The sequence below is a fragment of the Kogia breviceps genome, chromosome 18 (genome assembly GCF_026419965.1).
Source record: "Kogia breviceps isolate mKogBre1 chromosome 18, mKogBre1 haplotype 1, whole genome shotgun sequence".
Lineage (NCBI taxonomy): Eukaryota > Metazoa > Chordata > Mammalia > Artiodactyla > Physeteridae > Kogia > Kogia breviceps.
This window is the reverse complement of record NC_081327.1, coordinates 4,382,623-4,410,482: the sequence shown is the minus strand read 5'-3', so window position 1 is coordinate 4,410,482 and position 27,860 is coordinate 4,382,623. Positions and strand designations below refer to the sequence as shown.

At 43.5% G+C, this 27,860-nt stretch overlaps 3 protein-coding genes across 4 annotated transcripts in view; 1 reads left to right on the top strand and 2 right to left on the bottom strand.

Annotated features, from left to right (window-relative positions):
• LOC131744510 (zinc finger protein 665-like) overlaps positions 1-27,860 on the bottom strand; it is a 341,106-nt gene that overhangs the window by 53,765 nt on the left and 259,481 nt on the right. The window lies entirely within an intron of this gene.
• Positions 1-27,860, bottom strand: part of LOC131744559 (zinc finger protein 836-like) — a 383,402-nt gene that overhangs the window by 126,600 nt on the left and 228,942 nt on the right. The window lies entirely within an intron of this gene.
• Positions 113-23,755, top strand: LOC131745290 (zinc finger protein 813-like). Its single transcript, XM_067018872.1, has 4 exons — positions 113-211; positions 6,725-6,815; positions 11,948-12,074; positions 17,935-23,755. Exons 2-4 carry the CDS (start codon positions 6,801-6,803, stop codon positions 19,542-19,544), a joined length of 1,752 nt encoding a protein of 583 aa, XP_066874973.1. The 5' UTR covers positions 113-211; positions 6,725-6,800; the 3' UTR covers positions 19,545-23,755.

The window sequence follows — 27,860 nt, the reverse complement described above, 5'->3', positions numbered from 1 at the left end:
CAAGCTGCAGGGACCCACCTGCTCCTCGCCGCCTCCTGCCCCGCCTAACGGCGCTCCCTGGACTGACAGGGGCTCCCTCCTCGCCCCGCCCGTCGTCGCTAGCGCTCCGCCCAAGCCCCGCCCCCAGAAGCCCTGCTTCTAACTCCGCGCTCGCGCCGTTAACAACGGAAGCGGAAGCGGACGGCGCGGAGAGAAGGTCACCCTGCTGAGAGTAAGTTTTCTTTTCTAGTGTGAATCTGTGCCGCGCGGACCCCCTTTCTCCATCCTCAGAGTGTGGGGGTCACCAAGGACCATAAATCCCAGCACCCGGTCCTACGCTCCCAGTAAATCCAGACGTCGCCGTTACAGGTCGGGCATGTTTTCCTTTGGGTTTGAATTCGCTCTGGGGCCGGTCCCGGTGCCCTTGGCTTTTCTGCCTTCGGTCCAGGTAGACACCTCCATTCGCGACATTTTCCTGCTTTAAGTCCATTACTGCCTCCGCCCCTTCCTGCCCCCTGTAACGTCCCCTTCCGCGAGGTGGATTCGCGCCCCCCAGCCTCGCCCTCTCGGCCCCTGCAGGGCAGCGGCGGCCGCCCCGCTCCCGGACAGCCCGCGTCCTCTCCCCGCTCCTGGCATTCTGCAGAGCCCGCCCCTCTCCTGAGACCCCCTCCCTCCTGGCGTCTCCTCAGCCCGGTCCTTTTGCTCCCCTGGCCTCCCCTTCGTAGTCAGCCCTTTCCCTCAGCCGGCGTGGGGGGCGGGGAGTGACCTGGGCCAGGCGTGTGACACCCAGTGTTCTTCCGTCTGAAATTCCACCCCGCTGGAGAATGGTCTCTTCCGGTAGGCGGCGTGTTATTCCGTCTCCGTCTCTGTAAATATGTGGGCGAGGGGGAACCGGGGGAGCAGAGACAGAGCGACTGAGAGAGAAATAGAAAAGCTCACAGGGTGGAAAGAATGAGGGAGAACGGATGGAGCCGTAGAGGATGGCTGAGGAGCTTATAAAGAGACAGTGAAATGAAAGAGACTAAGTTAAGCCTTGAAAATAGCAGGTGAATAAAATCGAGAAGTAAGTGAAAAAGCCGGATCTCCAGGGATTGGAGAGCAACGTAGAGAGAGGCCCTGGATCAGTGGTTGTAGGGGGAAGCAGCAGTGGTGAGGCCCTGCGCAGAAAGTCCGGGAGAGGATAAAAGGTGGAACCATGGCCTTCAGAGCATCCTGGTCCTGGGAGAGACACAGAGGACAACTTGTGGCTAGCAGAGCAGAGGAAGAGAGAGCAGGAAGGAAGCACAGCCACCTGGGGTGCTGGAGAGTGGGGAGGAAGGGAGAGTAACAGGGACAGAAGGGGTGTCACGGGCCGGGCAGAGAGGGAGTAGAGTTGGGGGAAGAAAGAGGCAGAAATGTATGGACAGGCCAGCAGGAGCACCGGGAGAGTAGATAAGATCAAAAAGGAGACAGAGAGGCTTCCCTGGAGGCGCAGTGGTTGAGAGTCCGCCTGCCGATGCAGGGGACGCGGGTTCGTGCCCAGGTCCGGGAAGATCTCACCTGCTACGGAGCACCTGGGCCCGTGAGCCATGGCCGCTGCGCCTGCGCGTCCGGAGCCTGTGCTCCGCAACGGGAGAGGCCACCACAGTGAGAGGCCCGCGTATCGGAAAAAAAAAAAAAAAAAAAAGGAGACAGAAACAGGGAAAGAAATAGACAATAAAATGGAAATACATAGTAGTGCAGGTAGAGGGCAAACTGGGTCCAGGTTGGGGGTGAGTTGATTGGATTTGGACGATTAAGTTACTATATACTGATTTCTGGCATTAGACGCCAATAAATTGAAATTTTGCTTGCTTAAATTATACAGGTGAGGATTTGTATTGCAAAACTGTAAGGTTTGTGCATTTTGTAATTGTTCGTATGACAAGAAAACGTCCCTTTGCAATCCCTGTTTAGCCAAGGGGCAGTGAGTTGCCTCAGACAGTTGTGGATCACCTTCCATTTCCTGGCATGGGGTAGAGGACAGGGGAGAGGCCAGCGGGGCAGGAAAGGACTGACTCTCACTACATGGTGCTTCTTTAAAGAAACATTAAAACTTTTGTTTTTCTGTAATGGACTTACTTTTTTCTCTCTGGTTTCTTTACATTTATGTCTTTTTTTAACTCTGCATATATCCTAGTGCATTAGATATCTAATTTCCTGCAAATAATTACTAACTTGTGAAATAAGTTTGGTGGCCTTTTGTATTCTACTCGTGATTCTTTTCTAAATATGATAAATCCTCAATTTTTTAAAAACATTAAAAAAAAAAACAAAAACAAAAACATTGACAGCAGGATTTTTAGATTTAAAAAATTCACAAATTATTTCTTTTGATTGATTCAGATATAATTGACACCTGAGTTCTTCTCCTGCTTTATCTTTATATACTGGTAAAGTTTTTTGGTAACTAGTAAATAATTTTAGACTCTTTTGATGAGTACATGGTAGATATGGCAGTGATCTTTTTTTTTTTTTTTTTTTTTTTTTTTTTTTTTTTTTTTCCGGTACGTGGGCCTCTCACTGCCGCGGCCTCTCCCATTGCGGAGCACAGGCTCCGGACGCGCAGGCCCAGCGGCCGCGGCTCACGGGATCCTCCCGCACCGGGGCACGAACCCGTGTCCCCTGCATCGGCAAGCGGGCTCCCAACCACTGCGCCACCAGGGAAGCCCTGATCTTTTATATTAACAGTCAAAACCTAGTTTAATCAGTTAGTCTAATATTTTTTCCCCTTTTATTCCTCTATTCATGGTGAAGAAGTCTGCTCAGATCTTGTTTCTAAGCTGAACACTTCCAATGTTTTATGCACCAGCAACTATGCTTTTGCAATTGTTTTTTTAAAATTATTTTACTGTGATTTTTCTGGAAAACAAGAATTACCTGTTTGGTGTCAGTGTGATCAGACCTTGAAAGAGAAGTTTCCTTTGATCAGGAACATGCAAGATGGTGTTTTAAATGGGACAGGCGATAAGGACAGACTCTGCCCACCGACCCCTCAGGATCTCATTTCAGAATTCAGTTACACCTGATTCTGTTCACTCGACCAGGACTTTCTCAGAAAAGTCTCCCTTCTAGGCCTCAGGGCGCCGACTTGTAACATGGAGATGAGAGACTAGACCAGAAACTCTCTGTCAGAGTAACACTGACCCTGAAGTGATTGGCCAAAGTGGGTGTGTGTGTGTGTGTGTGTCTTCTTTTGGAGAGAGTGTCTAGTTTTATTTAGAATTGTATATGGGTTCCTGTCTTCCCACAGGCTTGGAGTAGAAGTGACCGTAGTCAAAAATATTTCTCTGCATTAAGTATAAATCTGAGGAGAGCTTATGCCAGTTCTGGCACTCAGACCTGCACTGGCTCTTATTTGCCCTCAGGACAATCCCACCTCCTCCCTGTGGCTCCTCAGCGCTGTATCCTCAGGGCCCCGCCGGGGTCTCCAGCCTCATCCTGGGAGCTGACCCTGTTCTCATGGTTCACTGTGCCCTGGGCACTTTCACCTCTTCTCTGTTCCCAAGCACCAAAACGATTTCTGTCTGACATCATAGTTCCTTGGAGTCACCATGGCTCAGGCCCTTTGTCTCCCTTCAGGTCTAGGCTCAGAGAGGGCTCCCCGTCCCCTCCTGACTATCTGCGTCACACTTTATTGCCTCTGTGTCAGTGACCTTCAACAGAAATGCCCGTCTCCATTGATCATTTGGAGTCTCCTCCTTTTCCCTTCATTGAAGGGTGCACAGTGTCCCTCTTCCTCCCTGGGTGGCTGCAGCAGCTCCCTCTGGGGATGTGTTTAGTGGCTGGGACTGTGGGTTGGGCTGAATAATGCTCAGGGGAGACCAGGGGAACAGGGTCGGTGATGAGGATGGTTCCTACATTTGTTCTGGACATTTCAACTCTAATTGATTATTACCCCATATGGCTGCTCACTTACTCAAAATAAGAGCAAAAAGACGCAGGGAGTGCCAAGAAAGCCCTGCAGAACTGATGTCCTCATGTAGTATGCTGAGGTGTCCCTGTGTTCAGTGTGCTGTGTCACTGCTCCGCTGTAGCCCCCAGTGTTCCAGGCTGTGCACATCCAGGGACCAGTTGCCACCTTGGACAGGAGCCTTCATTTAACAGCAGGTCATCTGCTCCAAGTCAGGGACAGTGACTTCACTGTGGTAGCTGTGGGCCAAAGTCCAGAACCTAAGGAGGAGAGAAGGAGGCTTCCCTCAAAGAGTTAGGGTGTCTTTTAATTACCTGTGAGCTGGGAGAACGGGAGAGAAGAAACTTGGGGACAAGGAATCTGGGGGCCGCCTGTCTTTGAGTCTCCCTCACTGAATTCAAATGTCCTTTGTAACTGGACTCCGTACCGTAAGGTTTCCCAGGAGGGCCGACTTCGTTGACCCGCCTGTTGAATGCCCAGTGTCCTTTCGGTGGCGGCTCGTGTGTGTTCCGGGTGCGCTGGCTTTCCTGAGAGCTGCTTGTGTCCGTTAGCCCGTGAGTGCAAGGCGGAGAGGCGGAGCACCGCGAGAGCCGGAGGAGAGCCTGCGGGAGGGATGCGGCAGCAAGCGTGGCCTTCGCGATGAGCCCCAGGAGCAGTGCATGCATTGGTCCCTTTGGGGCTCGGGGGGCGTGTGGGACTCCTGGCAAGAATGTCTCAGTTCTGGCGGGAGCACCTGGAATTGGGTTTACGGGTAGCTGTGGGGTGCGTTGCGTGGTTTGCGGTGCCACCGTGTCTTAGCTCAGGTTCCCTGGGACCTGGCTGCTGACACTGACGTTTCCGTGCATTGGTTTAATCTGGTATTTCATGGCCATACATGAGGAGGAATGAAGGCAGTGGTTTTAGGCACAGAAAATCATTTTCCTCCGATGTGAGAAGTATGGCCTGAGCTGAGCCCACAGGGATTCTTGGCTGCAGGAGGATGGGTGCCTTGTCCTCAGGCAGTGGACCTAGAGGGCGCCCTACAGCATCCTGGGAGGGCAAGAATCATTGTGCAGGGACACTGCTTTGGGAAAGATCTCTGGTGTTCTCCTTACTTGCTGCAAGTTAATAAATCCTTCCTGCTCCAGGAAAAAAAAAAAAAAAAAGAGAGGAATCATTGTGCAGTTTTTAGATTAATATGGAGGTCATTTTGTTGTTTACCTTTGGTACTTTTTAGTATTCCGTGTTGCAGATAAAGACATTTTCAGTTGCACTGTGAAGCATAGGGAAGGGGGATTGGAGTGCTGCCTTGGGGGATGTTTGGGTCTCGCTGGGGGACGTGCACCATTGGAAGCATCTTTCTTTTATATGTAGTTTTTGAAGATGACAGTGTTTGCGCTGTGGTTACTGTGAATGAAAATATGGTATTTTGCATCTACTGGTTCCTTGGGTGTCTTGTATGTATTTTTCCCTCTGGCATGATTTATTAGAGTTTGGCATGTTTTCTGGTATTTTCTAGCACGAGTTGATCATTATGGGTTTTATCGAGACTGTGTTGGACCCCATGAAAGTTTGTAAGTTCATTTGAGTCCAGAAGGGAAATTATGAGTAGTAAGCGTCAAATGGCAGAAGGTTTTCATTAGGGAGATTTTGCTAGGTATGTTTCTGTGGACGGAACCTGAGAGGGGCCATTAAGTCCTTTAATGTAGGGAGAGATTGTTCCAAGAATCAGAGGGCAAGTAGCACCACAGTGATCTGCAGTCCAGAGGCTCATCCTTGGGAAGCTGTAGCTGCTACTTTCTGGCTGCCAGGCCAGTGCTGGTTCCTCTACGGTCCTCTCCCTACCTGTGTCAAAACACACACACACACACACACACACACACACACACACACACACACACACACACAGAATAGGGAACGCTTGTGCTTCATTGGTGGGAATGTAAATGGCTATTACGGGAAACAATTTAGAGGTTCCTCTGTCTAGATATCCGAAGGAAATGAAATCAGTATATTTAGGTAAATATAACATGTTCGTCTAACGTTCATCGTGCTATCGTTAATCATACTGTGTTCCTGTATACCTGGTATTTGCTGAGAGAGTAACACTTGACTGTCCTTAGCACACAGAAATAAAATGGTCACTGTGAGTTGATGGACGTGTAAAGCACTCTATTGTGAATATTACACAGAATATACATCTGTCTAATAAGCACATTGGATGCCTCGTATGCACACCATTGTTATACATCTGTTAGGCCTCACCACACCTGGAAAATGAAAAGCAAGTGGCGGCTGTGCTGGGCTTGCCTTCTCTGAGTGCTGCTCAACTCAGGCTTTTCCTTAGATTGATGAAGAATTTTGCATAGACATGTTTTGTACCCTCTGACCAGGGATTCCTCTTCATACTGTCAATGTGGGGGTCCAACCTTAACAATAGTTAAGGTTCCCGAGAATATTCCAGTCCAGATCCATCACTGAGTCCCCCCGTTCCCGAGGGCTGAGATCTGGGCTGAGGCCGAGGGGCTCCGCCCTGCGTGGGGATGGATCAGGGCTGGTCTGTGACCCGCAGGGGGTCGTCGGGTCCAGCCGAGGTGCCCGCTGCTGCTGGGTACGTGGGGGCCTCACCAGGAGGGGAGCGAGATCTGAAGGAAAGGGTGGAAAACTCCCTGTTGGTCTCTGTGTGGGAGTTACTGTCCTGAGTCCCCCCTGGGACAGTGGGCAGCAGGGGACCGTCTGCTCCACGTGCTGAGGGCTTCCCTGTGTGTGCGGTGGTGACTCGGGGGGGGGGGGGTGTCGATTCCGAGCATTAAACAGCCTGCTTTCAACTTTCAGGGTCAAACTCTAAAGACTCACGTTGTCTGAGGAAGAAGCCCGGAAGAGGAGGGAGAGGAAAGAAGAGGAGTCAGAAATGGCTCTTTCTCAGGTAAAGTCGTATTCTCAGCTGATTCTTCTGTCTGTCCTTCCTGAAGTGCCCTTCTTTGCACTCGCTAATCTCTGACTCTGCAGTGTCCTGCCTGACACCTGCACGGTCACCGTCACCCGGGGCCTTCCCTCAGGGCCTGTCCTGTCCACTTAGATCCCGTCTCCCCGTGACCCAGTGACCTGGGACTTGTGAGGAGTCTCCACTGGGCAGGGCTTCACCCCCATGGACTGGAGACGTGGTGTCAGTGCTACTGGGCAGCAGGGATTGCTTAGGGCCCCATCAGGATGCACTGTCTGCTCTCTGTCAAGCAGGATAAAGAAGCTGGATGTTAATGAGCACAGTATCTGGTAAAATCTGGAAAACAGACCAGTAAGAGGTAATTTGTTCTGTCTTTTTAACTTTTTTTTTTTTTTTTTTGCCATGCCCCACAAAGGCTTATAGGAACTTAGTTCCCCGACCAGGGATTGAACCCAGGCCCACTGCAGTGAACGCGCCAAGCACTAACCATTGGATCACCAGGGAATGTTTTATCCCATTCTTGAGTTTGAACTATGAAATCAACCTAAATCTCTGACAGTGGGAAATTCTTTAAATCACTTTCATCACCTCCGTTCCTCAGAGGCTGTCTTTTCACTCTGTGGATTGTATCCTGTGATACAGAAGTTTTTACCTTTGATGCAAGTAAGGTTCCATCGTCATTCTTTTGCTGGTTAGTATATAGTTGCTCAGCATCATTTGTTATTGAGACTGTCCTTTCCCCTTTGTGTAGTCTCTGCACCCTTGTCTGTACATTTTGTATGTATTCACTGGATTATTTCTGGTATTCTCATCTCTTCCACTGCGTTATGTCTCTGTGCTTATGCCAGTACCACGTCATCTTGATTAGTTGGTAATATGCTTTGAAATCTGAAAATGATGTCCATCTTCTTTTTCAAGAGTATTTTGGCTGTTTGGGGTCCCTTGAGTTTCCCTATGAATTTTAGTATGATTTTTTTTTTTTTTTTTTTTTTTTTTTGCGGTATGCGGGCCTCTCACTGTTGTGGCCTCTCCCGTTGCGGAGCACAGGCTCCGGACGCGCAGGCTCCGCGGCCATGGCTCACGGGCCCAGACGCTCCGCGGCATGTGGGGTCTTCCCGGACCGGGGCACGAACCCGTGTCTCCTGCATCGGCAGGCGGATTCTCAATCACTGCGCCACCAGGGAAGCCCAATTTTTTTTTTTTTAACTGCAAAAATTGCCTTTGAAAATTTGACAGGGATTCCATTGAATCTGTAGAACACTTTCAGTAATAAAGTCATTTTAAGAATATTAATTCTTCCAATTCATGAGTACACGGTGTCTTTTTATTTATTTGTATATCCTTGGATTTCTTTTAGCAACATTTAGTAGTTTTCAGTGTGCAAGTCTTTCACCTCCTTGGGTAATTTTTTCCCAGTCTGTCTCTTGATGCTATAGTAAATAGCATTGTTTTCTAACTTTCTTTTGAATTTGTTCATTGTGTATACCAAGGCAACTGAGTTTTGTGTGCTGATTTTTTTTTTTCCTTTCTCTCTTTTTTTTTGGCCATGCCTTGCGGTTTGTGGGATCTTAGTTCCCCCAACAGGTTTTGAACCCAGGGCCATGGCAGTGAAAGCACAGAGTCTTAACCACTGGACTGCTGGGGAATTCCCTGCTGCAATTTTTCCAAAGTTGTTTTTTCTTTGTTTTTTTTTGTTTTTTTTTTTGGCTGCGTCAGGTGTTGTGGCACTCGGAATCTTCATTGAGGTGTGCGGCATCTTTTGTTGTGGCGTGCAGTGTCTTTCGTTGAGGTGCATGGGCTTCTGTCTCTAGTTGTGGCACGCGGGGTGTTTTTTTTCTCTCTAGTTGTGGCACACAGGTTCCAGAGTGCATGGGCTCTCTCATTGAGGCGCGTGGGCTTAGTTGCCCTGTGGTATATGGGATCTTAGTTCCCTGACCAGGGATTGAACCCAAGTCCCCTGCCTTGGAAGGTGGATTTCTTTTTTCTTTTTCTTTTTTTTTTTTTTTCTGTACGTGGGCCTCTCACTGTTGTGGCCTCTCCCATTGCGGAGCACAGGCTCCGGACATGCAGGCTCAGCGGCCATGGCTCACAGGCCCAGCTGCTCTGTGGCATGTGGGATCCTCCCGGACTGGGGCACGAACCCGTGTCCCCTGCATCGGCAGGCGGACTCCCAACCACTGCGCCACCAGGGAAGCCCAGAAGGTGGATTCTTTACCACTGGACCAACCGGGAAGTCCTTGAAGTTGTTTTTTGAAGTGGTGGTTTTCTCATGGAGGCTTTTTGGTTTGCACGTGTAAAACCTTGTCACCTAGAGGAAAAGGTAATTTTACTTCTTTTACAATTTGTATAACTTTGATTTCTTTTTCTTGTCTAATGGCTCTGGCTAGGACTCTCAGTACATTCTTGAACAGCAGTACAGGGTTTGCATCTTTCCCCTTTTTTGTTGTAAGCATTTAGCATTGTAGACTTCCCTTTTACTATGGTTTTGACTTCCTGTTATAAATTTTGGTATGTTGTGTTTTTATTTTCATTCAGATATTTTTACAATTTCCTTGTGATTTCTTCTTTGACCCATTGCTTCTTTTTTTAAAAAATAAATTTATTTATTTTACTTTTGGCTGTGTTTACTCTTCATTGCTGCTTGTGGGCTTTCTCTAGTTGCGGTGAGCAGGGGCTACTCTTTGTTGCTGTGGGCGGGCTTCTTATTGCAGTGACTTCTCTTGTTGTGGAGCACGGGCTCTAGGCACATGGGCTTCAGTAGTTGTGGCGCTGGGGCTCTGTAGTGGTGCACAGGCTTCGTTGCTCCGCGGCATGTGGGATCTTCGTGGACCAGGGCTCAAACCTGTGTCCCCTGTATTGGCAGGCGGATTCTTAACCACTGAGCCACCAGGGAAGCCCAGGCCATTGCTTCTTTAAGAATCAGCTGTTTAATTTGTACATTTTGGGGGTTTTCCTGTTTTCCCTCTGTTTGTTATTTCAAGTTTCATTTCATTGTGGTTAGAGAAGATACTTTTTAGATCTCAGTCTCCTTAAATTTGTTAAGATTTGTTTTGTGGCCTAAGATGTGTTTTGTGGTCTGTCATGGAGAGTGTTTCATGTTTGCTTGAGAAGGATGTTTTTTGGTGTTGGGTGGGGTGTTCTGTACATGTCTTTTAGGTACAATTGTTATTTAGTGTAGTTCAAGTTCTCTGTTTCCTTATAAGTTGTTTCCATGTGTAGATAAAACTAGAATATTGAAGTCTCACACTGACATTTTGCTGTTGTCTGTTTCTGTTGTTGGCTTCATATTTGGGCAAGCTCTAGTGTTAGATGTATATATATTTATAATTGTTATATCTTCCTGGTGAACTGACTGTTTTATCATTATATAATATCCTTTGTCTCTTGTGTCAGTTTTTGTCTTTATTTTTTCTGATGTAATATAGTCACCCCTACTCTCTTTAGGATGGACTATCTTTTCACATCCTTTCTCTGTTCTTAGATTTCTATGTCCTTAGATTTGTGAACGTTCACAGTTCCAACTCTCTGACACACTCTCTTTGTGTCTCTTGCCCTCTGTTTTCCTCCTGTTACCGCCTCTGATGGCTCCTGCTCAGGCACACTGTACAGTGGTGAAAGGCAGGTGCCCCAGCCAGCCCCCTTCACTCCACGGTAACTTCAGAGGGAACGCGTCAAGTTTCCTTCTAATCATGACGTTTGGTGAAATATTCTTCCTTAATTACAATATACTTTTTTCCATATTTTTTTTTAGTCATGATATTTAATTCTCCAAGTAGTTTTTAACTTTACTATTGTGATAATTTTTTTCTTAATCTCTTAAATTAATGTATAATAGTAAGAACTTTTGTAATTTTGAGTCAGTGTTTTATGCGTGGAATACAGAAATAAACTCTGCTTCGCATTTGTTAATACCTACCTATGTCAATATTGGGGTTTAAATTGTATTTATATATGGGTATTCAATAGAGATTGCAGTTAAAGGATCCTATTTTTTTCATGTTAGTACCATTTAGTACAGTTGATACTTTTTCATTGTTCCAAAGATGCTGAAATTCACATAAATAAAAATGGTGATAAAAAAATCATGCAATAATATATCCAGAGACAACGTCTCTCGTTTCAGTTATTTGTGCATTTACACATGTGTCCATGAGTTCATGGATGTGCAACTCCATGGTTTTGATAAAAGACATCATAATTTTATAACTATGTACTGTATTTTATTGCAGTTGAAATTATATCATAAATATATTACATGGCCTTGAATTTCTCCTACACTATCCTGTTAATGGTTCAGATACTAGTAAGATTACTAACATGTTGTGTGTGCGTGTGCGCGCGCGCATGCACGTGCGCCTACATCTATAATGACCTTTTACTGCCTTTCATGTTGTTCAACTTCTTTCAAGTTTTCTGGGAGAATCCTCTGGCAATGTGCTTCCAATGCTCTTCTGTTACTTCAGTTTTTGCTTCTTTATCTTCAGTTCAAGACCGCATCCACCTTAATTCAGGTGCTTGCTGTATCATTTCTTAGCTTGAACTAAGTTGAGTTTCTCCAGATGTCTCTGACAGTTTTCTCCTTTGCAGGATGGGAACAGATCTTTCTCTACTGAGCTACAATGTTGATTTAAAAAAGTTCATATCTATAAAGCATTTAGAGTAATGCTTAGCATCTGTGAAGTATTCAAACACCTTTAGTCATTGCTATTATTACCATCATTGTAAGTTAAGATTTTGATTTTTTTTTTTAAAGCACTGTGGACTTTGTCATCTCTAAAGCCACCACTCATAGTGTAGTTCATCTAGATTTTGAATAGCACTCAGTGTGTAAGACATAATCTAACACTTCTGGATAGAGAACTCATGGTTGAATTTTATTTATATGTATTTCATGTATTGTCTACAAAAATGAAAAATACACATTGATTACAGGTTATCATAATCTCTATGAAAAGGCATAAGAAGTTAAAATTAGAGGCCCATAGTTTCCCCAGATACCTTTATATGGATCTGTCAGAATACATACTTCAACTTGATCTTTTCTCCTCTTCTCATTTTGTGTGAAAATAAGGACCCTCCTCATGGCCTCTTGGTGAAATGTGTTTTCATTTCAGGCACAGTTGACCTTCAAGGATGTGGCCATAGAATTCTCTCAGGAGGAGTGGGAATGCCTGGACCCTGCTCAGAGGGCCTTGTACAGGGACGTGATGTTGGAGACCTACAGGAACCTGGTCTCCCTGGGTGAGGATAACTTCCCTCCAGAAATTGGGATCTGCCCTTATGTATCTTTGCATTTTCCATTGTGTGCCTCCTGGGAGCCCCTGTTTTGCTTGACTGATCTGAAATCCTTGTTGATTCAGACATGGAAAGCTTCAGGATGCAGCATCAGGAGTTTAAATCTACCTTTTCTTCTGATGACCTTCCCACTTCATGATACATCAGGAGTTGTTCCAGAGCTTACATATATATAAAGCTCAATGAGAACCTATTAATATACCGATTTTCCTGTTTCCTACTCCTGTGCTTTTGATTTAGGAGTTCTAGGAAAAGAGCTACGTTTCTGCACGTTATACTGTTCCCTGTGTATTCAGGAGGTAAAGAGCAGGTCAATTTTTTGAAATATTTTTCTGTTTCCATTTGTAGTCACCTCAGTTCTCAGTTGAACAAGAGACCAGGATTCTGGAAAAGCCACAGAAAATCATGTTTCCTTCCTCTTATGTGGAGGAATTTCTGTTTCTTATCTGAATATTTTACCCACTTTGTAACAAGAGGAAGTGCCCTGGACTGTGAAGAGTGATCCGAATACCTTTGGGGGTGTAGCAAAGTATGAACACAGGTCAGAGCTCAGAAGCGCTGATAGTGTTTGGAGACTTTCCCCTCATCAGAGAGTTCTCTGGGAATACAAAAATTTACTTATTATTTGAACTCTCAGAGGAAATGTTTCTTCTCCGTAACTTATCCCTCTTGTCCTTCCACATGTAAAATGTATTCTTTCACCCTCCAGTGGTGCTGCAGCTCCACCAGAGACAAAGGCAAGGTCTTTATCATGATCTACGATACTCTGCCATCTGGCTTCTGTGAGCTCCTGTTGCTTGAATTAGCAGAGCATGAGGTGGACGTTTTCAGAGGGGTCTCTTGCCCCCTCATCTCTCCTTCTTGACTTCATTCCATTGGATGCTCAGTTCTCAGTCCACATAGATAAGAGCTGATGCCTCCAGACTCCAATCCCTGAACCTTTCCCGGTTCCATCCCCATTTGATGTTTCTAGGAGACCTCATCAGAAGATGGGAGACACTGGCTGCTCTTTGATTCCATGTGGCACCTCAGAACCTGCATGGAGCTGTCTCAAGCCCTCTCTGCCTGTTTAGATCCCTCCTGCATTTCTTCTGCTTTGGCCACATTCTTCAGGCTTGTGTGTAACAGGGAGGTGCATTCTACCTTCTGTAATTATTACTTAGGAAAACTAAGGACAGTGGACAGAGAGATCATTTCTTTGATCCCCAGTCCTACTGAGGAGCATATATGTATCTTTCAGGCTCTTAGTTTGGCATCTGTGGCTAGAGCACATTGTTCCATCTGAAGGTTCTATGATATCTGACACACATATCTCATATTTTTTTCACTCCTGTACTGCTCTGCCTAGTCTGGGAATGTATTCTCTTCCTGATTTCATACTGTCCTAAGTTTGTGTGATTTTGCCTCTGAAAGTTGTTTATGAAATACATAGAACTAGGCTCTGAAATGTTATGCAGAATCTTTGGTGTGATAATCCACCCTTCGTTAATCAACAACTTCTGGTGGACTCTGTAGGGTGGGTTTACTGGGTGACAGATAATTTTGAATGAGAATACTATCCCTCATATATTGTAATATTTTCCTGCTATATAGAAAAGCACCACTTAAAGCTATGGTGAAGTGGTCTGCATATTCTATGATATGAAATAGAAAGTATCACCAGAGCCTGGCTGATAGATCTTTCCAGGTTTTTTCCTGGTTTTGAGCAATGTCACAAAAGCCTGTCTCAAGGGCACTGTGATAGTGGTGTTCACATGTACTCTGACCAGCCCCTTTCACCCTCAGTAAACGGTGAATAGGAACTTCTCCTCAGGATAACATTGCCCAAGTTCACATCCTCATACTTGCGAGGCTGTTGTGTAAACTGCTGTTGACACCATGTGGGGCTCACCTGTGTGCTACTGTTCTTTCTACATCAACAGCTAATTTTGAAACATCTAAATCAGAGAACTTGTGGAGTGATGCCTTCAATCTGAACCACAATTCGTTCTGTTTAATAGACTGCCCTTCCCCCACTGGGTGGTCCTGATACTCCTGCGGAACATCATGGTCTCTCTGTCTTTATGCTAGTACCATACTGCTTTGGTTAGTTTCCGTTTCTAAGAATTTTGAAATAATTGTGAAACCTCCAACTTCATGCTTTTCAACCTTGGTTTTGCTGTTGAGTGTCTTTTGAGATTGCATTTGACTCTTAGGATGGATTTATCTGTTTCTTCGGGACACACTGTTGGGATTTTATTAGGAATTGCATTGAATCTGTTGATCACTTAGGGTAGTATTTACATACTGACAATATTTACTTCTAATCCATGAACTTGAGATATCTTTGCATTAATTTGTGTCTTTTCAAATATTTTTCAGCTGCGTTTTTAGTTTATAGTGCATATATCTTTCCCTTCTGTAAAGTTTTGCCGAGTACTTTATTTTTTTGATGGTATTGTAAATAGAATTGTTTTCTGAATTTCCTCCTTGATTTTTTATTGTCTATCTATAGAAACAGTATTGATTTTTTTTGTCAGTTTTATATATTATCATCTTTCTGACTATCAAATTTTTTTTTAAGAATCTTCACGGGTTTTTATTTATTTATTTATTTTTTAATTTTTTTGCCGTGCTGCACGGCTTGTGGGATCTTAGTTCCCACACCAGGGATCAAACCCGGGCCCCCAGCAGAGGAAGCATGGAGTCCTAACCACTGGACCACCAGGGAATTCCCCAGGGTTTTTTACTTATTAGATCATTTCATTTGTCAAAAGAGATAGTTTTGCTTCTTTTTGCTATTGGAATTGTTTTTATGTCTTTTTCTGCTACCTACGTGTACTTGCTAGGAATTCCAGTAATTTTTTTTTTTTAGAAATACTGAGTGCAAGTGTCCTTGTCTTTTTCTTGATCTTAGAGGAAAAGCTTTAAGTCATTCCCCATTGAGTATGATGTTAGCTGTGGACTTTTAATACATGTCCTTTACTATGTTGAGGTCATTTCTTTCTATTTCTGGTTTACTGAGGGTTTTTATCATGTTTTTAGCATTTCCCCGTGAGAACACCTCTGGTAATTGGGAGGCTCCTTCCGGTTCAATCTCAGTGCAATGTAAGAAGGAGGTGGGGAGTCACAGGCCAGAAAATTGTCATGAACTTTCCTACATTTTTCGGTTTAGTGTTTTCAGGATAGGCAGTTGCCCGGGTGCTGCCACTTTTTTTTACTGGTTTGTAGAGTTTTCCCAAATTCTTTTTTGTTTATTGTTTTTAACTTGGCTTCCTCATGGCTCTAATGAGTTCCTGTGGCTTACTGTTCTGTTGACATCACTTCTCATGGTTTTGTTTTTCTTTGCAGAGTTTGTGTTAAGAAATTTAATGATATGATTTTCAGTATTTAGAGAGGCCAGCTAAAAGAACACTGTCATGTTTAATAACAAGGAGTGTTAACATAAACATTTTATATACCAAATTGTGTTATGTAATCTATATTTTAGTTAGTAACATTTTTTTCTTTCTTTGCTTACTTAACTATTGTGATCCTGTCCTGAAATTGCTCAGGCTTTCTCAAACGCTTTCTGCTATCTTTGTTTCCCCATACAAACCCTGCCCACCCAGCCAGGAGATCTTCATTCTGAAATCATGATCCCCCTACTTTACAGTAGTGTTGATCTCATTACTTTGTTCTACATGTGTGTGTACAGAATAGACTGATCCGTCTCCTTCTGCTGGTCTTCTGGTATCTTCTTCTGCTTTCTGCTAACAACATTATTGCACTATCTCCTTGAATGTTATATATGTTTTTATTGAATATGTGCATGGAAATACAGCTGTTGGAATTTGATACCTTGCGTAGCAAATAGTGTAATAGATTTAAAGTTAATTTCTTTCTACAGTGTTTAATTCTCTTTCAGTTCTTCCCATACTGATAGTATAATTCCCATAGTTAAAAAACTCTGTGCTCCACTCAGGCCCTTTCTCAGTCCTGACCTTTCCTTACATGGTACCTTGATGTGGATGGAAAGATAGTTATTTCCTAGCACATTTAAGTTATTCTCCTGAACTTCCCAGTTTCTACAGCACTCCTTCACCCATCCCTCCACCTTCCACATCACTCACACTGTAAAAATAATGCCTCTTTATATATTGAACAACTGTCTCATGACACAACCTAAATCATTTTGTGTGTAGCTGTGATGACTCAGAAACCATTTCCCAGAGGGGAGGCTGAATTACCTTAGTAGTTATCCAGCTCACTTCTTGCGTCTCCCTTGAAGTTTTCTTTCTCAGCTCCTGATATTTGTTGTGGTAGTTTGTAATCTATACTGCTTGGGTGGGCGGTCACGTTTAAGAATATGTTGTCTCAGTCTGTCGGTCAACGGTCACATCATGGATCTCACTACTTTCTGCGTCAGTTGGGGTCATGTACATAAACCTGTGATTCCACTTTCCTTACTTAAAAAATTCTGATAATTTTCCTCAAGCCTTTTGAAAGAAACTAGTAATGTTAGACGGCTTGAAATAGTGGGGGTTTGGGGGGTGTGTGTGTGTTTTGGGCCACACCACGCTGGTTGCGGGATCTTACTTTCTCAGCCAGGAATGGAACCCGGGCCCGTGGCAGTGAACGTGCTGAATTCTAACCACTGGACTGCCAGGGAACTTCCAGAAATAGTGCATTTTTTATATTAATGAATCAAAAGTGGCTTTTGTTTACAAAAGATATATTAATATTCTGGCATGTTTATTATGATGTCCCTTTTTTTGCCTTGTATATTGTATGCCTTTCTTTTGTACTTTGTTGTATGAACCTAGTTAAATAAATTCACAAATTGCTCTCTCTTCATTACGTATATTTTGGAGCCAATGAACTGGATATTTTAGGGCAGTGAACACGTAGGGAATTGTTCTATTTAATGGCTGTTAATATAACTGGAGAATATTTCATTTATTGATATTTAATTGTGATATACAGAAGGTGGTCTTTCAGAATGTTTTATGCTTCTTCCTGGGTACATAGATTTACAGCACGTTTTTATTTTTTATTTATTTATTTTTTTTATTTTTTGCGGTATGCGGGCCTCTCACTGTTGTGGCCTTTCCCGTTGCGGAGCACAGGCTCCGGACGCGCAGGCCCAGCGGCCATGGCTCACGGGCTTAGTTGCTCCGCGGCATGTGGGATCTTCCCGGACCGGGGCACGAACCCGTGTCTCTTGCATCGGCAGGCGGATTCTCAACCACTGCGCCACCAGGGAAGCCCTACAGCACGTTTTTAGAAGAACATTTTGTTTTTTAAAATACTGTTTTATCATATTCACCATTTTCTCTATGCTATATTTGTTTTCCAATTGGAAACCGCCACTCCTTGAGATTATTCACTGAATAAGTTAGTTTTGGATTATTTACTGTTACAATTATTTACTGCCTGTTTTTTTAGCATTCATTTCTATTTAACAAGTATGCACAATGTATGTATAGTATAATATTCTTTTCTCCTCAGTTACAAGGCACCAGTATGTTTACTGCTAATTGGTATGTGGTTTGGTGTCATGGTTGAAAAATACACTTTCTTTGATAGGTAACAGAAGTTTTTCCAATGATAATAGGTTGTTTGAAAATTGGGTACCCTAAATTTAAGTGGAATTACCTTGGCTCACTTTATCTTTAGTAAAGAATCATTCCTTTTGTGTTTTTAAAGGTTTTAATATCATGGTTGGGAATTTTCATAACTGTTTTGTGTAAGTACTGATTTTGGTGTAATATCATGTATTTAACATGAACTATTTACTTAATGAATTGGGATGAATAGGATACTCACGGTTCTTTGTATCTTGTAGATATCTCTCACGTACACGTGATCAAGAAATTACAACTAAATGCAAACAGTGATAGAGCAGAAGTATTCCAAACACTGATATTGGGAAGACATGAAAGGAATAAAATGAAGCATTTTTACCTCAGGGAAATCCAGGAAAATATACATGACTTTGAGTCTCAGCCAAGAGATGAGGAAAGAAGTTATAAAGGAATGCCTATAAACCATAACAAAAAGCTGACTGATAAGAGAGATCGATACGGTAGAAGTGTTGGAGGAATCAAGCCTACTGAAAACAGGCTGGCATTAAGCTTTCAGGATGAACTGCATATTTTCAAAAGTGAAGAGAAAATTGGTGAATTTAATCAAGCTGACAAGAGTATCAGCATTAGTGCCTCATTTTCACCACTTCAAGGAACTTCTCCTACTGTCCAAACCACCATTTCTAATTCATATGAGAATGATTTTATGCATCCTTCAATACTGACACAAGACCAGAGTGCATGCATGGAAAGCCCTTACAAATGTAATCAGTGTGGCAAAACCTTTCATCAGGGCTTAAATCTCACTCAGCATCAGTTGATCCATATAAAAGAGAAAATATTTAATTGTGATGTATGTTGCAAAGTCTTTAGTCGAAACTCAGACCTTGCAATTCATCGAACAATTCATACTGAAGAGAAATCTTACAAATATAACGAGTGTGGCAAAACCCTTAATCATGGCTTGCACCTCACTGGACATCAGATAATCCATACAAAAGAGAACTTATATAAATGTGATGTATGTGAAAAAGTGTTTAGTCAAAGTTCATACCTTGCAGTTCATCAGAGAATTCATACTGGAGAGAAACCATACAAATGTGATGAATGTGGCAAGGTCTTTAGTCAGAATTCATACCTTGCAAAACATCGCAGAATTCATACTGGAGAGAAACCTTATAAATGTAATGAGTGTGGCAAGGCTTTTAGTCAAAAAGGAAACCTTGCAAGTCATCAGAGAATTCATACTGGAGAGAAACCTTACAAATGTAATGAGTGTGGTAAGGTATTTAGTATTAGATCAACCCTTGTCAGTCATCAGATAATTCATACTGGAGAGAAACACTACAAATGTAATGAGTGTGGCAAAACCTTTTATTTTGGCTCACACCTCATACAACATCAAATCATCCATTCAGGAGATAAGCCATATAAATGTGATGTATGTGGCAAAGTCTTTGGTCAAAATTCATACCTTGCAGTTCATAGGAGAATTCATACTGGGGAGAAACCTTACCAATGTAAAGACTGTGGAAAAATCTTTAATCACAGCTCAAACCTCAGGAGACATCAGATAATCCATACAGGACAGAAATTATGTAAATGTGATATATGTGGCAGAGTCTTTAGTTATAATTCATACCTTGCAATTCACCGGAGAGTTCATACCGGAGAGAAACCTTACAAATGTAGTGAGTGTGGCAAGGTCTTCAATCGGAATTCAAATCTCGTAATTCATCAGAGAATTCATACTGGAGAGAAACCTTACAAATGTAATGAGTGTGGCAGCTGCTTTAGTCGAAAAGCATACCTTGCAAAGCATCAGAGTGTTCATACAAAAGCGAAACCTTACAAAAGTAAAGACTGTTGAAAAACCTTTACTTAGATCTCAACTCTCACTACATAGCAGGTAATAAATACAAAGGGGGAATCATATTAACATGATATATGTGGGAAGGTTTTCACTCAAAATTGACACTTTGGGCTTTCCTGGTGGCACAGTGGTTGAGAGTCCGCCTGCCGATGCAGGAGACACGGGTTCGATCCCTGGTCTGGGAAGATCCCACATGCTGCGGAGCAACTAAGCCCGTGCGCCACGACTCCTGAGCCTGCGCTCTAGAGCCCGTGAGCCACAACTACTGAACCCGCGTGCCACAACTACTGAAGCCTGTGCGCCTAGAGCCCATGCCGCGCAACTAGAGAAGCCACCGCAATGAGAAGCCCGCGCACCACAACGAAGAGTAGCCCCCGCTCGCCGCAACTAGAGAAAGCCTACGTGTGGCAATGAAGACCCAATGCGGCCATAAATAAATAAATAATGTTTAAATCCTTAAAAACAAAACAAAACAAATTGACCCTTTAAATTCATGGGAGATTCATAGTGGAGAGAAACTATGCACATGTCATGAGTGTGGCAAAGCCTCACCATCACATAATCTATACTGGACAGAAACTCTAGAGATGTATTGAATTTCTCAAAGTCTTCAGTCCAAATTCATACCTTAAGGTGCACTGAAGTTCCATGTTGGAAAGCTGCCAGACAAATACGGTGAGTGTGAAAAATCCGTCAGTGTACTTAGAAGCTTATCTTACTGTCAGGTAATCCACATTGACCACGAACTTTCAGCAAGGGTTTTAGCAGCTGTCCACGTCTTAGGCTTCACTGAAAATATCATTCTGGAGAGAAATTGGGTAGGTGTGTTTAGTATGACCAGTCCTTAGACAAGAGAGTCATTCACCAAAGAATTCATTCCGGAGATTACCTCACAAATGCCATGAATGGGCGAAACCTCTACTCAGGGCTCACATCCCACCAATCATCAGATGGTCCAGACTGGACAGATGTGCCGAGTGGGGCAAAGTTTCAAGTCAGTGCTCACTTGTCAGTAGACATTGGAATATTTATCCTGGAGAGAAACCACTCAAATAATGATGTGTGTGGTAAGGATTTTATGCAAAAATCACAAGATGGGAAGGTACTGGAACTATCCCTTTCTAATGCAACTAGTATGGCAAAATCTTTACCTTGAGTTCAAGTATTTGGCAACAGTGCAGAGTCCATTGAAGAGAAAACACTACAAACGTATGAGCAGAGGCTTTATCCTGGCTGCACGATTCACCAGGCTTCTCAGAGGAACCACACGAACTAATGTGTGTGCTAAGCCTTGTACCTAAAGATGAAGTTTCTGAAACATAGAGGATTGTCTGGAGAGCAACGTTTCACTTGTAATGAATGTTGTAAACGTTTTCATCAGGTATCTACACCTTCAGTGTAATGATAAAATTCATACGGGTCAGAAACTATAGAGTTTACTGAACATGGAAAGAATTTGATGAAACGATGCGTCCTGAGGTTTCACCACAGAACTCATATGAGGGATAATCCTTACAAACGTAATGAATTAGGTAAATGTTTTGCGCCGTTCTTAAACCAGCCTACGTATCAGAGGATCTATACTAGGAATAAGTATTTCTCCAGGATTAATGTGAGATTGTTTATGTACCTTAGAATCATTACAAGTCACAGTATGTTAGAAATTATGAAATGGTATGTATGTGACAGGAAGGATTACATGTGTAAATGGCCAGTTATTTTCACTGTGAACATTAATTGAATTTTATTGAAAAAGCCACATTACTATTTATGCCTTTCAACCTGAAGTTTGAAGTCTGTTGATCTTATGCCTTCATTCCAGGCCTTTGATGATGGTCTCTGGGAAGGAATCAGTAACATGAGGGGGCCGACTTCATTAGCTGTGGTTCCTGCACGTCCATGTTCCCCGGAAAAACAAGGCCCCTGAATTACCAGATCCAATACCCTGTGGATGAGCCACAGGCAGGGGCAGAGAATCATATAAACCTGCCTCGACTCATCATGCTCGTTATGTGCGGGGTCCACGGATAGGTCACCGTGGGTTGTGGGACAGAATGCTCTACCCGATGAGCACAGACAGAGCAGCCAGGACGTGACGGGACTGGACGCGCCGTGAGAGGAGGGCGACAGGTTGCTAGGAACGACGTGTCAGAGAAGTTGGTCACCTCCTCCACTGCGTGTGAATTGGTGGTGTTTGCATCTGCGTTTAATGAGAAATTAGACTCATTCTTGGGAATGGAAGGGACAGCAGTTAAGATTAGAGGAAAATTTAATTACTGGGTGAGGCTTGGTGGAGGATAAGCTTACGGCTTGAATGTCCCGTTTCTCCCAAAGGAAGGAGCCCTTAGGCTTTTTTATCTGTTTGTCCAGATAGGCTGAATAAGAAGAGGTTTTCCTGAGGATTAAGAGGTGTCAATAGTCAAACATCAAAACATGGAGGCAGGGGACTTCCCTGGCAGTCGGGTGGTTAGAACTCTGCGCTCTCACTGCCGAGGGCCTGGGTTCAATTTCCCGGTTGGAGAACTAAGATCCCACAAGCCGCATGCTGCAGCCAAAAGAAAAAAAAAAAAAAAAAAGAAAACAAAAGAAAAAATGGAGTCAGACTCTTTAATAAAACCCTGAGGCAGAGCCCCCTCGCCTACCCACTTGTATCCCTCGCAAGTGTCCTATGTTAATAAATCTACTTCTTGCCTGTCACCTTCACCTCTCGCTGAATTCCTTCTGCGCTGAGACACAAAGAACCTGAGGCTCAGTGAGTCCGGAGACCAGACACTGAAACCCCCACCAGGTGGGAGAAACTAGCCGTGTGCTACCCACAAGCACATACACCCCAGACTGGTGGGAAGGAGAAGGTTGAGGATGTTGACTCCCACTTCCCTCACCACCAACCAATCAAAAGGATGTCCACGAGCTGCTCACACCCTCTCTGAACCATTACTGTAAAACTCACTACCCACTCCAGGTTGGGACACACAGTTTTGAGGGCATTAGCCTGCTGTGGCCCCTTGGCCTGGCAGAGCAATAAAGCTGTTCTTCTCTACTTCACCCAAAAAGAAAAGAAAAGAAAACAAAACAAACACTGAATGCTTACTCTTGAAATCCCTGAGTTCTTGACTGGGCAAGAACATACTTTTCTTCATGCTAATAATTCCTTACATTTCTTTTCCTGCAGCACACATACATTCCACTGTTCAATATGGTTCTTGAAAATGTTTGTAAAATACTATTTGGATAACTTGTCAGAGATATTTTTACTTTAGTTTAATAAAATTAATGTTTGGAAATGTTTATTAGATAATATAACTAAGCAGTTTACTCAAAGCAATTTTCTAAATGCTATTAAAATTTGAGTTTCAAATTATGCTAGTACACAGTGTGTTACATTGTTTTCTACTGTGATAAAAAATGTTTTGAATTGTTTCCTTAGCGATAATTTTTTTCTGTCACATATATTTCTCGTTTTATAGCATGGGATATGTAAATTAGTGGTTTGTTTGGGGACTTCTGTGACATGATAATGCCCATAAGGCAATGACAGGTACAAAGTAGGTGCATTATAAATATGAAGAAAAACTGTTACTTTAGGGCTTTAGTTCAATGAAAGAACTGAAATGGCAAAATGGTGACATGAAATCTCGTGGGAGTTGGCTATGGTCAGGTGCTTGAAAATCAAGTGTGTGGAGTTGAACAAACGTTCAGTGAAGTGAAAGAAATTATAAGGATGAATGAGACAGACTGCAGAATTCTAATTATTGTTTGTGACAGGGAGAGAATCTCCATTCCCAAGTGTCTGGAAGCTGTGCTGCCTTTCCCATTGATACGTTCACATTCAGAACCAGAAGATCTTGCAGAGAAAATAACATTTGTGCTACTTTTAGCATGTCAACTGACACCCAGTATCCTCCACATAGAATTTGTTCCCAGCCAAGAATAATGTATTTTTCTTTGATAAGTGATCTTATGTCTTTATTTATTTAGACTGTACCATGTGGCTTGCGGGATCTTAGTTCGCCAACCAGGGATTGAACCCGGGCCCCGGCAGCAAAAGTGACGAGTCCTAACCACTGGACTGCCAAGGAATTCCCAGATTTATATTATCTTTTTTTGTGTGTGTGTGGTACGCGGGCCTCTCACTGTCGTGGCCTCTCCTGTTGCGGAGCACAGGCTCCGGACGCACAGGCTCAGCGGCCACGGCTCACGGGCTCAGCCGCTCCGTGGCACGTGGGATCCTCCTGGACCGGGGCACGAACCCGTGTCCCCTGCATCGGCAGGCGGATTCTCAACCACTGCGCCACCAGGGGAGCCCCTATATTATCTTTAATATGAATTCTTTCTGTCTATGATTCATTTCTGTTAGTAATATTTTATGATGAATTTTTGAATCTTCATGTGGGATTTAATTGGTCATTTTGTTTACTTTCTCTTTTTTTCTATTAACTGTCTAGTTTTTTATCCTAGTAATACTGGCCTTATAAATTGAGTTGACAAGTACAACCTCCTTTTCTTGTCTTAAAAAGAAATTTTATAGCCTGCTGTATAGCACAGGGAACTCTACTCCATACTCTGATGGCTTATATGGGAAAAGAATCTGAAGAAACAAAACAAAAAAAAGAGTGGATATATGTAGAACTGATTCACTTTGCTGTACACCTGAAACAACAGTGTAAATTAACTGTACTCCAATAAAAGTTTAAAAATTAAAAAAGAAATCGTATGGAATTACTGGTAATTCTTTATAAATTTGATAGAATTGTTGAATGCCATCGTTGTGACTTTGTTGAGTTACTTTTGTAAAGTTGTAAAGTTGAGCCCCTGAGTGTTGAAAGTTAGGCAACAACTCCACAAAAGACTGCAAGAGAAGGTGAAATGCAGACGTTTATTACTCTCGGATTCTGGAGGTGCTACAAGGTATAGCTGGAGGGAACATGTAAGAAGTCCAGGTAGAGTCTAGGCAGAGAGCATGGGTCCGGACCTGGGGCGTAAACCTTTAGGGTCCATGGATACGCTGTTTAAATGGGATTGGTGAATTCAAACCAGAAAGAATAGGTATGCGGGCCTCTCACTGTTGTGGCCTCTCCCGTTGCGGACGCGCAGGCTCAGCGGCCATGGCTCACGGGCCCAGCCGCTCCGCGGCACGTGGGATCTTCCCGGACCGGGGCACGAACCCGCGTCCCCTGCATCGGCAGGCGGATTCTCAACCACTGCGCCACCAGGGAAGCCCGGGGAGCCAGATTTAAAGAAGAACCAGGGGAAGGCGGGGTGGTGATGGGGAAGTGTGGTCACGAGGGCAGTCCAGGGAGTCATATCCCTGTGACTCTGGGCTGTTAACCTAGGATGTGCTGTCAAAGGAAAGGCTGGTGTCGGTTCACGGCCCCAGCAGGCCACTAGACTACACCAGATAGATGCTGAAACAGTCATATAATGGAGTAGTTTATCTAGGATCTCAAAGTCACCATCTCAGCTTGCAGATTTCTTTCTTGGGTAGTAGGGGTTTTGAAATTTAAAATTTACTTTGTAATTCAAGGTAGTTATTCAAATAATCTGTTTCACACTGGTGATTTGTTTTAGGTTACTCGTTTCATGGAATAAGTCCATTTCATCTTAGTTTTTAAGTATTATTGTGTAGAGTTTTTGTAATAGTTCATTTCTATCCTTTTCTTGTCTGCATGTTCTGTAGTGATATTCCCTATTTTATCTAATAATCAGTAGTTTTGTTTAGTGTGAACAAAGGAGGGAAAAATCATTTCTGAGAAAAGCTGCAGTTATCATATATACTAATATTATATACAATCATTTATCACCCTTCTGTGAGATCGTACATGTCTGCCCTTTGATATCAGTCTTGGCCACCTGACTTAGGCAACCCTTTCTTTCACTTGAGAAGATTGCACTTCCTTGCCCATTTTATGCAAGCGTGGCTTTTTGAGTTCCTGGGCCAATTTGGTGTGAGTAGAAAGGCACGTTTCAAGTTTAAATGGAAACTTTCACATCTTTTGTTTGTTTCGTATAACCCTGTCTTCTCTCTACTGCAAGAAGGGTCTTGGATAGACTGAAATTTTAGGCTGAATGACAGAATCAAATTATACAAACAAGCAAGAGGTGAATAATGATACATATGATATGAGGAAGAAATGTTTGTTGTTGTAAGACATTGAAAATTCAGGAATACTTGTTACATAGCAAAACGTGTAAAAAGGTGACTGGTACATTTTCAATGACCTTTTCTTTTTTCATGCCCACCTTAACCTCCCAAAGTCAAGGTTATAGGTGAGAGCTCATTGTCTCTCATTCCTTCTCTCATATATTGCCTCTTTCCATTAGAATGTCCATTTAATTTTTTTTTTTTTTGAGGTACGTGGGCCTCTCACTGCTGTGGTCTCTCCCATCGTGGAGCGCAGGCTCAGCGGCCACGGCTCACGGGCCCAGCCGCTCCGCGGCATGTGGGATCTTCCCGGACCGGGGCACGAACCCACGTCCCCTGCATCGGCAGGCGGACCCTCAACCACTGCGCCACCAGGGAAGCCCCTGTCCATTTAATTTTAATTCAACTACAAATATATTACTTTCTTTGTCTAACTATACTGGGTTGACTACAGGTTTTCAGTTTTAACACTTCCAACTGGTTTATCATTGAATATTTGTAAAATAACCTTACTAGAATTGCCCAGTTACATGACTGCCTTCACCCGAAGAAGGAAGCCTCAGAACTACATGAGCTCGGTTAATACTTCACTCCCATCGCAAACAGGAAGTTCACACTGAGGGCTAAAAAGCCAAGCAAAGAAATGAAATGAGCCCTTAGACTTTTAGTGTATTGGCAAATTGCTGTTCCTTTTCGATGAGCACTCTTATTAACGCCACATTTAATTTAATATTAAACTACTATGTGATATTAACATACCTGTTATATCTGAGGGACGATCATAATTGGAGAAGCTACCTTAAGTATTTCCTACAGAGGAATAGAGAATTAAGTAAGATTTCCTTGAAACTACAGAATATATTCAACCGACGGTAGGCACTTAAAATGCTACTTTTTAATTTTATTATTTATTTGTTTAATCATTCATTTAAAAACAATTCTATTGGCCCCACTGCACAGCTTGTGGGATCCCAGTTCCCTGACCAGGGATCAAACCCGTGCCCCCCGCAGTGGAAATGCAGAGTCCCAACCACTGAACCACCAGGGAACTCCCCCTTAAAATGTTACTTTAAACTTATGTTTCTTTTTTTGGTCTGGTAGCAGGGCTTGCAGGATCTTAGTTCCCCGACCAGGGGTTGAACCCGGGCCCTCGGCAGTGAAGGCTTGGAATCCTAACCATTGGACTGCCAAGGAATTCCAGAAAGCTATATGTTTCTGGACATGAAATGATTCTTATATTATCATTTTTAATTTTCTTTTTTCATTGTCCACCTATAAAATAGACTCCTAAACATCAAAATTATATTAAATATATGTACTACAAGTATTCACATTACAATCCGTTCTCAAGCATCTTTTTTTTTTTTTTTTTTTGACCACATCTTGCGGCTTGCAGAATCATATTTCCCCAACCAGGGCTTGAACCCTGGCCCTCCGCAGTGAAACCTCAGGGCCTGCCAGGGAATTCCCAAGCATATATATATATATATATATATTTTTTTTTTTTTTTTTTTTTTTGACCGTGCCACACTGCATTTAGGATCTTAGTTCGCCAACCAGGGATCCAACCTGCTGCCCGGCAGTGGAAGTGCGGAGTCGTAACCACTGGACTGCCAGGGAAGTCCCATATTTCCTTTTTTTTAATAAGATACCTGGGGGCTTCCCTCTTCCCTGGTGGCTCAGTGGTTAACAATTTGCCTGCCAATGCAGGGGAGACGGGTTGGAGCCCTGGCCTGGGAAGATCCCACATGCCGCGGAGCGGCTGGGCCCATGAGCCACATGGCTGCTGAGCCTGTTGGTCCGGAGCCTGTGCTCCGCCACGGGAGAGGCCACAGCAGTGAGAGGCCCACGTACCACAGAAAAAAAAAAAAAAAAAAAAAAGATACCTTGGACTTCCCAGGTGGTGCCATGGTTAAGAATCCTCCTGCCAATGTAGGGGACACGGGTTCGAGCCCTGGCCTGGGAAGATCCCACATGCTGTGAAGCAACTAAGCCCATGCACCACAACTGCTGAGCCTGCGCTCTAGTCTAGAGCCCGAGAGCCACAACTACTGAGCCTGCGCTCTAGTCTAGAGCCCAAGAGCCACAACTACTGAGCCCGCGTCCCTAGAGCCCGTGCTCCACAACAAGAGAAGCCACTGCAATGAGAAGCCCGCTCACCGCAACGAAGA

Coding starts and splice junctions, on each gene's coding strand:
- LOC131745290 (XM_067018872.1), top strand. Junction 12,075..17,934: donor CAGGAACCTGGTCTCCCTGG/GTGAGGATAACT, acceptor TGTATCTTGTAG/ATATCTCTCACGTACACGTG.